General features: G+C 37.3%; 1 protein-coding gene across 3 annotated transcripts in view; it reads right to left on the bottom strand.

Moving 5' to 3' along the window:
- Nucleotides 1-2,605: 2,605 nt before the first annotated feature.
- Nucleotides 2,606-13,240, bottom strand: part of mettl4 (methyltransferase like 4) — a 74,413-nt gene continuing 63,778 nt past the window's right edge. The window contains exons 9-10 of one of the 3 annotated variants that reach the window (XR_004223153.1): nt 3,237-3,393; nt 2,789-2,880 (exon numbers count right to left, since the gene is read on the bottom strand). Coding sequence is in view for 1 of the 3 variants with exons in the window: in XM_012965327.3 (XP_012820781.2) it covers nt 2,735-2,880 (146 nt within the window). In the remaining 2 variants the exon portion in view is untranslated. Of the gene's footprint in view, nt 2,881-3,236; nt 3,394-13,240 lie in introns of all 3 variants that reach the window. The other 2 variants (XM_012965327.3, XR_004223152.1) reach the window with 2 other exon arrangements.

Raw genomic sequence — 13,240 nt, 5'->3', positions numbered from 1 at the left:
GGTCTGGGGTTGTTTTGCTGCTTCAGGACCTGGAAGGCTTGCTGTGATAGATGGAACCATGAATTCTACTGTCTACCAAAAAATCCTGAAGGAGAATGTCCGGCCATCTGTTCGTCAACTCAAGCTGAAGCGATCTTGGGTGCTGCAGCAGGACAATGACCCAAAACACACCAGCAAATCCACCTCTGAATGGCTGAAGAAAAACAAAATGAAGACTTTGGAGTGGCCTAGTCAAAGTCCTGACCTGAATCCTATTGAGATGTTGTGGCATGACCTTAAAAAGGCGGTTCATGCTAGAAAACCCTCAAATAAAGCTGAATTACAACAATTCTGCAAAGATGAGTGGGCCAAAATTCCTCCAGAGCGCTGTAAAAGACTCGTTGCAAGTTATCGCAAACGCTTGATTGCAGTTATTGCTGCTAAGGGTGGCCCAACCAGTTATTAGGTTCAGGGGGCAATTACTTTTTCACACAGGGCCATGTAGGTTTGGATTTTTTTTCTCCCTAAATAATAAAAACCCTCATTTAAAAACTGCATTTTGTGTTTACTTGTGTTATCTTTGACTAACAGTTAAATGTGTTTGATGATCAGAAACATTTTGTGTGACAAACATGCAAAAGAATAAGAAATCAGGAAGGGGGCAAATAGTTTTTCACACCACTGTATTTATGACATTTCTATAACAAAAAGGGACATGTCAGTATTACTGATAATGCAGGACTGAACTTATTTTCTTCCAAAGGTGCCCCAAAGACACCCGCCCCTGCACTTTCGATTTTAAAACTCCAGCCAAGATTGTTGCCTGGGCAAAATAATTGGTTGGAGTACTGTTCAAAATTGTACTTTAGCCTATGGAAAGACTGTAGCGCTGCCAGCCAAGCCCAACTATAGGAAGTTATTCTATCTCCTTTTGGCATACACTGGGAAGGGGGTAAGTGTGGCTAGCCTGTAAGTGGCTTAAGGACAATTTGAATTAAACTATTTACCAGCACAATCCTACACCTTCAGCAATACTGATTTCCTACTTATAGCTATAGGATTGTGTCAGTATTGCTTTAAACAAGTTTAAAAAACAAACAAAACAATTGGGTTATTAAAGGGGAAGGAAAGGCAAAGTCACTTGGGGGTGCCAAAATGTTAAGCACCCCCAAGTGACTTTAACCGCTTACCTTGTACCCCGGGCTGGTGCCCCTGTTCGGAGAAAATAGCACCAGCCCGGGGCACCTGGAGCGCAGCACTTCCTCCTTCCGGCTTCCACTTCCTAAACTGCCGGTGGCCGGGCATGCACAGTAGAGCGAAAAAGCCGACTTAAATGTTTAAGTTCGGCTTTTCACTCTACTGCGCATGCGCGCGCAGCAAAGCCGGAAGGAGGAAGCGCCGGCAGCTACCCCGGGCTGGTGCTGTTTTCTCCTGACAGCGGCACCAGCCCGGGGTAAAAGGTAGGCGGTTAAAGTCACTTGGGGGTGCCTAACATTTTGGCACCCCCAAGTGACTTTACCTTTCTTTTTCCTTTAAAAAATGGGATTAGGACTACTCTGCCAGGGGCATTAAATCATAGCAGTTTAATGCTATACCACCATCCTAACAATACAGGTATGGGATCCGTTTTCTGTAAACCCGTTATCCAGATAGCTCAGTTCCTCTCCTTTTTCTTTGTAATAATAGAACAGTAGTAGGTTGCACTTGATCCCAGCTAAGGTATAATTAATCCTTGTTGGTGGCAAAACAATCCTATTGGGTTATTCAATGTTTAAATACATTTTTAGCAGACTTAAAGTGATACTGACACCAAAAAAATTATTTTAAAAATATGAACCTACTTCCAAACCTACCTATAGATCATGCTGACTGTTTTTTCCTAAAAGTCCTGTTTCTCTACATAAATCCTACTGAAGATCCTGAACCTGACTGTCTGGCAACCCAACTGTATCTGTCAAAAGGACTATGTCATAAACTGGGAGGATTCAGCTTGCCGTTTGCTTCAAAGAGTTCCCCCTCCCTCACCCTCGCATTGTGAACTAGATAGCAGGCAGGCTTGATCTTTCCATTGCCTGCCTGCTTCAAAGGGTTGCTCCCCCTTTCTGCTCTTCCCACGAAGAATTTAAATAGCTTTCCTGTGCCTGCCTGCTTCTAAGGGCTCTCCCTGCCCCCTCTCCATAACACACAGACGGAGCTGAGCTTGTCACACAATGGCTGAAAGCAGAAGGGGCGTTGCAGGTTTGTGATTGGGCATATTTATTGACTTGGGAGGCATTTAAATTAAAACCCGGAAGAGGGGAACAAACATGGCTGCTCCGTGCTACCATAATTATGAAGCGAAAAAACTTTGCAGATTTAGTTTATAAGGAATTTAAAGCTGAAACAAATTAAAACACAACAGGTGTAAAAAAAGGTGTATTAAAATTTAATTGGCTGTCAGTATCACTTTAAGAATATGGTGATCAAAATTACAGAAAGATCCCTCATCCAGAAACAGCCAGGTGCCAAGGATTCTGGGTAATAGATTCTGTATCTGTAGCAGCATTGGTCAGTGTTTTAGACAGGCAGTGTATTGAAAGAGCAAGCCCAAAGCAACATTTTTCTGCACCAATAAGAAAACAAAAACATTGTTAAAAAACATATTGCTTTATTTTTATTTACTGTATTGATTTAGTATTCTTCTATTTGTCTTTCAGCAGTATAAAATGTATAAGTAGAATAATGTTAAAACAGATGATAAGATAAAAGGTCTGAGTCAGTCTGCAGCATCCAAGGGGGTGAAATAATCTATGTGCTGGAATTTGAGAACCTCATTCCCCCAGCTGGTCCAACCTGGCTGAAGGTTCCGTGCAAAGAGTTCCAAGCACTCCACATCTGGCTTGACATATTCTTTCAGGACCTCTGCACAGAATATAAGAAACACAAAGAGGAAGACAGCGATGAAGAAGAACAAAAATCAATCTTCTTTCAGTTATTGGGAGATGAAAAACTAGAGTATTTCATTAAAAAGAAGACAGCAAATTAATTTCAAGGATTTCATCAACAGCTCCTGCTATTTATAGTCAGGAAATCATTTAAAATAAGCGCCCTTGAGATTGTGAACAATACAGTCAGAGCCTTCAAAAGGTCTGATTTATCGGTTTTCATTTAGAGACAGGGAATGAGGATTTTAACGCCTACACAGGTGACTTTTCAATTTTTCAATAGAGTTATCATTGTGCTCCTGAGCAAGCACTGACAATGTTTTAAATGTTTACCGTATGGTGGGTACAATACTCCTCTGCAAATGATGGAACAATTAGAACGGAATGATCAGGTTAAAATCTGAGGACAAGGACTCAGACCATGACATGTTACTACATCTGCATTGTGCTGTGCTGGAGTAAGTGCAGGCTTCAGTTCAACAGTCACTTTCTAAAAGAATAAAAAAACCTCTTTGGAACACAAAGACACATGCTGATGTTTTGACAAAATAAAATAATTTCTCCTGCGACGTGTTTGTAAGTGCAGCATATCAAGTGTTTTTTTCCATTCAATTTCAGTGCATAAGTCAATCTTGTTTACCTGACGGAGACATACTGTAAGTCCACACAAGCATAAAAAGGATTTATTATTACTATACCTGTAAAACTTTACAGATAATGCAGTCATTGATTCCTACAAAAAGTCTTGCATCAAGTGCTTCTGCACTAATTAATGCAGGGAAACCCTGGTTCCCTCAGCACCCTGTGCCAAAAGGTGCAGTGCACTCACCCATAACGGATCGGGTGAAGAAAGCCATTCAAATTTACAACTACAACTGTTAACAAAAGAAAATTATATTGAAAAATATTATATATTTGAAAAAGTATAAATAAAGTAACTATAGAGTTAGTAAATAACTATAGCATTAGTGTGGAAAATGTGTAAAATATCTCTACATTAGGTAAAATAAAAAAAACGTAAATACAAAATAAATGAAATGTATTTTAAATGTATATTATTATTATCACTAGGGGAATATCTGTATTTACAGAATATCTGTATTTTAAATATATATTAATATTATCAGTAGGGGAATATCTGCCCAAAACTGTTTTTTATCATATTGAAAGAACATGTAATTATAAGCAAATTACCAGCTAACAGTAATTTTATTTGAAAATGTAATTGCTATTGAAAGTGTATGCCTGGCTGTTTATATTATTGGACTCCTGACTCTTAATTCAATGTATCAGAAGGATACAACAAACATTAGTTACACCTTGCACAAATACACCTAATGGATGTGTACAACACAAGGATTCCACTCCCCCAACAAATACACAAAAACACGTTAGGATTAGGCAGAAGTTGTAATATATGTTTGTAAGCTATCAATAAATCTTTACAATATATCTCTTCCTGTCCAAAATTGATTTCCTGAAGCACAGCACTGAGGTTTTGCAGATTGATCCTATGAGGAACCCATAGTGAGGATGAGGAATACAGGAAACTAACATCTAAAGAGGGGGAGAACGACTGATATTTCAATACACAAGCCAACTGCAATGTACCACTAATTGACTGCAATTTGTACGCACCCTTCTTATTTCAATGATCAAAGTATTGCTATAACAGGTATGGGATCCCTAATAAACCCTTTATCCAGAAAGATCTGAATTATGGAAAGCCTATCTCCCATAGACTCCATTTTAATCAAATAAAACAGAATTTTAAAACTGATTTCCTTTTTCTCTGTAATAATAAAACAGTACCTTGTAGTTGACCCCAACTAAGATACAATTAATCCTTATTGGATGCAAAACAATCCTATTGGGATTAATTAATGGTTTATTGATTTTTTTAGTAGACTTAAGGAATCCAAATTACGGAAAGACCCCTTATCTGGAATTAATGTTGATCAGTGTACTGGGTTATCTGCAACACTGATCAACATTATGGTTTACATATACTGACCAGTATTTGTGTAGTCTTTCTTACAGGAAGCAGAATAGCTTTGGGCTACTTTTGGATTAATTATTGGCAACAAGATATTCCATTGCCATTTCAAGGTAAATTGGAAGTGTATCACCATAAGGCTTTGAATAGCTTGTATAGATGGACTGAGTAATGTGACATTCATTTTCAAACCTTGCTTATAATATAAGCACTGTATGCAGCTAAGTACCACTGTACTGAATGAACACTATTAAAAAAACCTATTTACAGTTTATTTCAGTCTATTCACTATATGGGACTCGCCTGCCTCAAGTTGCCAATTAGTCCCCTGCAAGCCAGTTTCATAAGGTCACATGATAATTCTTGCTAAAGGAAATCTGGTACATAATAAAACAGTATAGGTATCTACGATCTTTAACATTCAATTTGTACTTTCATTTAAAGGCAGTTAACTGGTTGCATACAAATATACTGTATATTATAATAACTGCCCGTGCCCTCTGTATGCTTCCAACCCATTTTTATGCTGGGCTGGGCACCTCTCTGCTTGGTGTCTTCAGATACATCATACTTAGGGGCTGATTTACTAACCCACGAATCCGACCCGAATTGGAAAAGTTCCGACTTGAAAACGAACATTTTGCGATTTTTTCGTATGTTTTGCGATTTTTTCGGATTCTGTACGAATTTTTCGTTACCAATACGATTTTTGCGTAAAAACGCGAGTTTTTCGTATCCATTACGAAAGTTGCGTAAAAAGTTGCGCATTTTTCGTAGCGTTAAAACTTACGCGAAAAGTTGCGCATTTTTCGTAGCATTAAAACTTAACGCTACGAAAAATGCGCAACTTTTCGCAAAACATACGAAAAAATCGCAAAATACCGATCATTACGAAAAAAACGCAATCGGACTCCATTCGACCCGTTCGTGGGTAAGTAAATCAGCCCCTTAGCATCACACTAAAATTACACACCCTAAATAATACATTTTATATTAAAAGTCAACTCCAAAATGTGAACTGGACCAGTGGTAAAAACTCTTTAAACAGAAAAAATGTCTATTTAGTGTCAAGCTCCCTTGATTTTACATCTTTTATTAGGGGGGAAAATACATACAATCTAGATACAAACAAACAATTTTTATAAAGCAAATGAAAAGTCTAAAGTTCAATTCTTCCATCAACTTTGTAACATTGTTTGACTATGCCACCATTGCACTTATATATTTTGTGATTAAGCCGTTTGTTGTAACAATCCATCGATTCTTAATCAAATAAAAACATCTAGATAGTAACCTAGCAACCTAGATAGTAAATACAAATATGTAGCACTTGAGTCCAACCTTTCTTGGTTTAGTATAACTGTCTATTATATACTAAATACTTCTTAACAAAACATTTTTTATTCCAGTGCCTTGTTTTATTTTTTAGTACATGGTATATGATTGTTGGACAAACACCTTACCCAAGCATCTCGACTTAAATGTGTATTCCATCCCAAATACATTTTTTGTATAGTGAAATAAAATGAGATTCTAAGCATCCTTCCAATAAAAATTCATTAACAATATTAAATGGTTATAAAGTTATTTGTAAATGTACTTGGTAATGAAAACAGTGCTGGCTACTGAAAGCAGCATCTGGCTGTTTACATTCTCTGCATTCTTGGCTCTGACTCCTGAAACAATATTGCAAGGAACTGACTTCTGTTACACTGTCTTCTGTTACACTGTCAAACCCAATAGAAATAAAATTTATAAGTACGTAATGTCATTAAAATTCATGTATATTGGACAAAAAACAAGTTAACGAAAAGTTAAAAAACCACGAAAGAGTTGTGCAATTTTAACGATATTATCGTGGTCATTACGAAAAGTTATATAAATTAGAAAAAATATGTTTTTTTCTGAAAATTTTTTTTTTACTTTAATGAATGTGCCCCTTGATGTTTTACAATGACAGGGGAGGTACATGTCCCATGGAACATGTGGGTTTAATATTGTACAGTTATGAGATCCATTATCAAGAAAGCTTCGGTCTTGGCCATTTTCTGGAAATGGGATTTTTCTGAAGTTTGGATGACCATACTTAAAAGACTACTAAAAACCATGTAAACATTAATAAACCTAATCGGATAGTTTTGCCAACAAAATTAATTCATACAGTTGAGTACAATGGACCATTTTATTATTACAGAGAAAAAGGCAATAATTAAAAAATTAGACTTATTTGTTTACGGGCCTTGGCCCACAGGAAGATTAGATGTTTAATCCAGTGAGAAGGCATACGCGGCGATTGGTTTTCCGAAGTCACTTGAAGTTTCTTCTGGCAGGAATCTTTGGGCACCTTTGGAAAATGAAGTGCTGCATATTCCTTGCCACCGACAATTCACTTTGTGGATAAAAATCCTTTATTCAGAAATGCCCAAGTCCCAAGCTTTCCTGATAATGGATCCCATAACTGTACAATGATATTTTATTATTGCCGGTGGGAAAACATTTTGGGGAGATTAGTCACCCGAGGTACAAAGATTTAATTGCGGGTGACTAATCTCCCAGTGGGCCATGGCCAATGGAATGGATATGGCAGATGGCCTTCATGTGATCCAGAGCTTGGATAAGAGATCCAAATCTGTACAATGTGTGTTTTTAAAATTGATAAAGGAACATTAACCCATTAATGGAGCAGTTCACCTTTTTAAAATCCTTTTTTATCAGTTAATTTAAATTTTTCTAAAATTAAGGATTAAAGTTCCATTTCCTACCCTCTGTTCCCAGAAGTAGCTCATTGCCCCTTTTGAGGATGCCGCCTACTAAAACCTGTTACAACTGTTACAAATCGCTGGCATTCCTGTGATGTTACTTAGCATACATATAAGTACTTCATGGGTACAAGAAAGGGCCACTCCAGCACTACAATTACAACATTAATACAGTTTCAAGGAGTGCTAGATGCACTTAAAAGTGACTGCTGGCAATCTGTTGATTGGTAGTCTAGGAAGCCATAGTATACTTGGCTTAACTGGGAAAAAAATCATTAAAAACAAATAAATAACCCAATAAAAATGATTGCTTTACAAATAAAATACAGTTATTGAGGACAACCCATCCATATATAGAGACATATAAAGGCAGTATGCTTATCCTTAATACTGAATAGATGGTAAAATAACACCTAAAATGCATTGTGATTTACTGATCATTCTACAATAGACAGAAAGAATTTGAATTTCGAGCATAGAGAATGAGAGATAAAGGAAATTATTCATTCACATTTGCAAGTAATGGGCTTTTCCAAGCATAAACATATTGGGGATGAATTTAATGAACTGATTCTAGCCAGCAGAGTCGGCATGCCCCACGTTAAAACAAGGTCATCTTTATAAAAGTCTGTCTTTGCGGTGCCAAGGTAGATGTGCAAGGCAGAAGCAAGTCGTGCATCTGTAGGATGTTGTTTGAAAGGACTTGTTACCATGGATACAAAAGTTTCCCAACTACAATGCAAAGAGCGGCTGCCAAGTGTTAGACATATTCCGACGTCAGCTTTAATATGGCCTTGTTTTATAAAGAAGCACTTTAGAGAAAGAACTGGAAAATAAATCTGAATAATTGGAAGAACATGTACCATGGATGCTGCCTCTGCAAACCCTGAACTTCACAATTCACAAGGTCTTCGCAAGAATAAATACAGAGAGTCAAATTTGCTACATAACAATACAATTACACAGTTTAAGAGCCTGTTGTAGGACAAAAGAGAGAGAAGGACCCACAAAACATTATGATTTGTAGGTATATGTATGTATGTAAGTATATTTTATTTATATAGTTCTACTAATGAACGCAATGCCCTACAGAAGAACAATAAATTAATAGAATAAACAGTGGTCATTAAAATAACAAATACAAATAAATATCAAGTACCCAGTTACATTAGATATTAAGAATGAAGGGGCTCATTCATTAAAGTCCGAATGAGAAAAATTCGTATTTTTTCTAACTTTTATAACTTTGTGAATTTTCTATGATATTTTCGTAAATTTGACAAGAGACAAAAATCATATTTGTGGCAACGACTACGAAAATTTCGGAATTCATTCAAGCTTCAGTATCTGCAGAGAGCTGCAGAGTGCCATTGAGTCCTATGGAAGGCTTCCAAAATCATGCATGAAGGTTCAAAGTCAGAAAGGTTTTTGCGCTGTTTACGATCGTTCGCACCACAATATTTTCGTACGACCGCAACACAAATTTTCTCGCAATTAATGCACACCAGAAATTATCTTGGTTAGTCCGAATTTTTTCCAATTGTGCTTTTAATTGCCGAAAATTTGTGATAAATGTGCCCCCAAGAGACAGGAGGAAGCAGATCCCTGCCCCATAAGGCTTACATTCTAAGTACAGGCTTTCATAAAATAAACATACTGCTTCACACCCACACACACTAACAAACATCAAACCACTGCTTAGTGCCAACAACTTGCTTGAAACATCTACTCTATACAGGACAACCACAGGTACCTACAGTGGCTTGCAAAAGTATTCGGCCCCCTTGAACTTTTCCACATTTTGTCACATAACAGCCACAAACATGAATCAATTCTATTGGAATTCCACGTCAAAGACCAATACAAAGTGGTGTACACGTGAGAAGTGGAACGAAAATCATACATGATTCCAAACATTTTTTACTAATAAATAACTGCAAAGTGGGGTGTGCTTAATTATTCAGCCCCCTTTGGTCTGAGTGCAGTCAGTTGCCCATAGACATTGCCTGATGAGTGCTAATGACTAAATAGAGTGCACCTGTGTGTAATCTAATGTCAGTACAAATACAGCTGCTCTGTGACGGCCTCAGAGGTTGTCTAAGAGAAAATTTGGAGCAACAACACCACGAAGTCCAAAGAACACACCAGACAGGTCAGAGATAAAGCTATTGAGAAATTTAAAGCAGGCTTAAGCTACAAAAAGATTTCCAAAGCCTTGAACATCCCACGGAGCACTGTTCAAGCGATCATTCAGAAATGGAAGGAGTATGGCACAACTGTAAACCTACCAAGACAAGGCCGTCCCCCTAAACTCCCAGGCTGAACAAGGAGAGCGCTGATCAGAAATGCAGCCAAGAGGCCCATGGTGACTCTGGACGAGCTGCAGAGATCTACAGCTCAGGTGGGGGAATCTGTCCATAGGACAACTATTAGTTGTGCACTGCACAAAGTTGGCCTTTATGGAAGAGTGGCAAGAAGAAAGCCATTGTTAACAGAAACCATAAGAAGTCCCGTTTGCAGTTTGCCACAAGCCATGTGGGGGACACAGCAAACATGTGGAAGAAGGTGCTCTGGTCAGATGAGACCAAAATGGAACTTTTTGGGCAAAATGCAAAACGCTATGTGTGGCGGAAAACTAACACTGCACATCACTCTGAACACACCATCCCCACTGTCAAATATGGTGGTGGCAGCATCATGCTCTGGGGGTGCTTCTCTTCAGCAGGGACAGGGAAGCTGGTCAGAGTTGATGGGAAGATGGATGGAGCCAAATACAGGGCAATCTTGGAAGAAAACCTCTTGGAGTCTGCAAAAGACTTGAGACTGGGGCGGAGGTTCACCTTCCAGCAGGACAACGACCCTAAACATAAAGCCAGGGCAACAATGGAATGGTTTAAAACAAAACATATCCATGTGTTAGAATGGCCCAGTCAAAGTCTAGATCTAAATCCAATCGAGAATCTGTGGCAAGATCTGAAAACTGCTGTTCACAAACGCTGTCCATCTAATCTGACTGAGCTGGAGCTGTTTTGCAAAGAAAATGGGCAAGGATTTCAGTCTCTAGATGTGGAAAACTTCAAGGGGGCCGAATACTTTTGCAAGCCACTGTATATAAACTAAAATAAGCCTCTAATATGTCTTTATCAGCAAGGACATGATGGCTTGCAAATCTGGCTTAGTCAAGTGCAAATAAAGTCCTCAGGCAAAAACAAGAGGTCCTCTGCTCTTACCAATTATCACTATATACTCTACAGTTTGTCCATTACTCTATGGATGTAAGCTGGGAGCCAAGATGTTTTTGTGATAAACTAAAACTTGTAGATTATGATTAATGCACCCCCTACTAAAATGTATAAAGATACTGGAAGTCACATATGCTCATGTGACTCATAATATCTTTATAAATTACTTTAGGAGGTACATTATCCTATATATGGGACAGTAAGACATTATGGGCATTAATCCTAAGTAATAACCTTCCCTTTAAACAGGGATTATTTGTCCATATATTGCAATATACTCAAGCTGGCCAACTATGTCAAAGTCATCAGTCTAGCCAGTCCTACACCCACTTTTATCTGATTCATTAAAGGACATGTAGGCAACTCGGGGAGATTAGTCGCCTGCGAGCAGGGAGTTTTGCCGCGGGCGACTAATCTCCCTGTGTGCCAGAGCCCTAAAGGTTTTTGATGCTGTCATTTGTGTGACAATACAAAAAAGTTTTTTTCCGCATCTATTTTTCTTCATACTTTTTCAATTTGGATCTTTTAGCAAATGACTAGACATATGTGGGTTTTGTGGAAATTAGTTTTTTTGTGGTTTCAAAAACTGAAATCTGAATGTTGATAAATCTGCCCCATAGAGTCAGAAATATATAGAAGAATATTTAAAAGTAGAGACTTCAAACTGCAGCTAATAGTAAATATAATTTCATGTTAATTTCATGTCATAATATGCAGCACCATACATCGCACTAAAATGGACTGGAAGAAGATCAACATGTGTTCTGCATATGTCACTATAGAAAGAAGAGTTGGAGCTAAAATGTGCATTTAGTTATTGCTTTATTTAAAAGTCAGAACTATATATTTAAATTTGACAAGTGCCAGAGCTTAGCTTTAGCTATTATTGCTTTATTGGTCATTTCCTAAATAAAGACTTGTTAATGAGCCATGACATCTTTGTCATATCTTTAACCCACCCTGAACTGGCCATCTCATTAAATTCTAATATTAGATTAATGAAAAAGGAAAGTCACAGTCATTTATTTAAACACTATTGTACTGTTCAGTTAAACCAATATCATTCTAGAACCTCAGGGACATAGCAAAAAATTGCAGATTTGCCAAAAAATAAGACATATACTATATAGCCAAATAGCTACTTCTAATGGCCCTTTCTAATTATTGGAAATTGTCATTTAAAAACACCCACCATTTCCTACACTGGTGTCAACACAATGATATTCTCCTTACTTTGTGGCAAAGGTTAGAAGAATAATAACCCTAGACACAAAGTAACAACTGGTTTGCACAGATAAGAGTGGAAGAATTTGACTTTCCTACACAGGGTCCTATCCTCTCCCCAGGTGGACACCTGTGAGAAAATGTAGAATGCAGATAAAAGCCAGGCCTGATCACCCAACACCAGTGGCCAATCTCTTATATTTATATGGAAGCAAATCCTACCAACAATATTCCAACACCTTCCCAGAAGAGCGGAGTATAAAGGCTGTTTAGCAGAGGTTCAATATAATATAATTACATCTAGTTTTGTAATGAAATTTTACTTTTGACCATACAGATCATATAGCTATACAAGCCCCTTTTGTAAGAGATAAGTAATTTTGCATATATATATATATATATATATATATATATATATATATATATATATATATATATATATATATATATATATATATATGTATATATATATATATATATATATATGTATCTACCAAAATTCTCAACAGATCTACCAAAAACACCTACAGGAACATTTTATGAAATATGGTTCTACTCACATACTGTAGTTTATTTAGTAAGCTGTCCAGAAATGAAAGCCTAAAAAACGTAATGTTTCATGTGTCTGCAACCTTGAGCTAAGGGGGGCTCCGAACAAATGTTCTAAAGGATATTCATAATTCTATAAATGTTACAATCATTATTCCAGGTTTAGCATACCTATGGTGCGGTACAATTCCAGGCCCAGCACATCTAAATTGGTTCCAAATATTGTCCAAGAAGGTAGTTATATACCTTCTTACTGCACAAATTATATACGCTTTGAAAGCGTAAGCTTATGTTGAATTTCCCGCTTGTAAAAAATCAAATTAATAAAATGTAACTAATATGTTAAACCCAAAATATAGAAATAAACAGCCGACCAAGTTAACTGTAATAAGCACAACCTGGCCGCTGAAACAAATTTAATAAATGAAATATAATATATAAGGTAAATACCAAACAATTAGTTCGACTCGGGTGTAGAGACCCCGAGTCAATCGCTTGGGGTCTGGATATGATCAGCCAGTGACTCAAAGGCAAAGAAATCAACGAATGCTCACCAAGATTCTGTGG

Source organism: Xenopus tropicalis, chromosome 6, assembly GCF_000004195.4.
Source record: "Xenopus tropicalis strain Nigerian chromosome 6, UCB_Xtro_10.0, whole genome shotgun sequence".
NCBI lineage: Eukaryota > Metazoa > Chordata > Amphibia > Anura > Pipidae > Xenopus > Xenopus tropicalis.
Note: the sequence above shows the minus strand (reverse complement) of the source record. Positions and strands in the feature narration are given on the sequence as shown.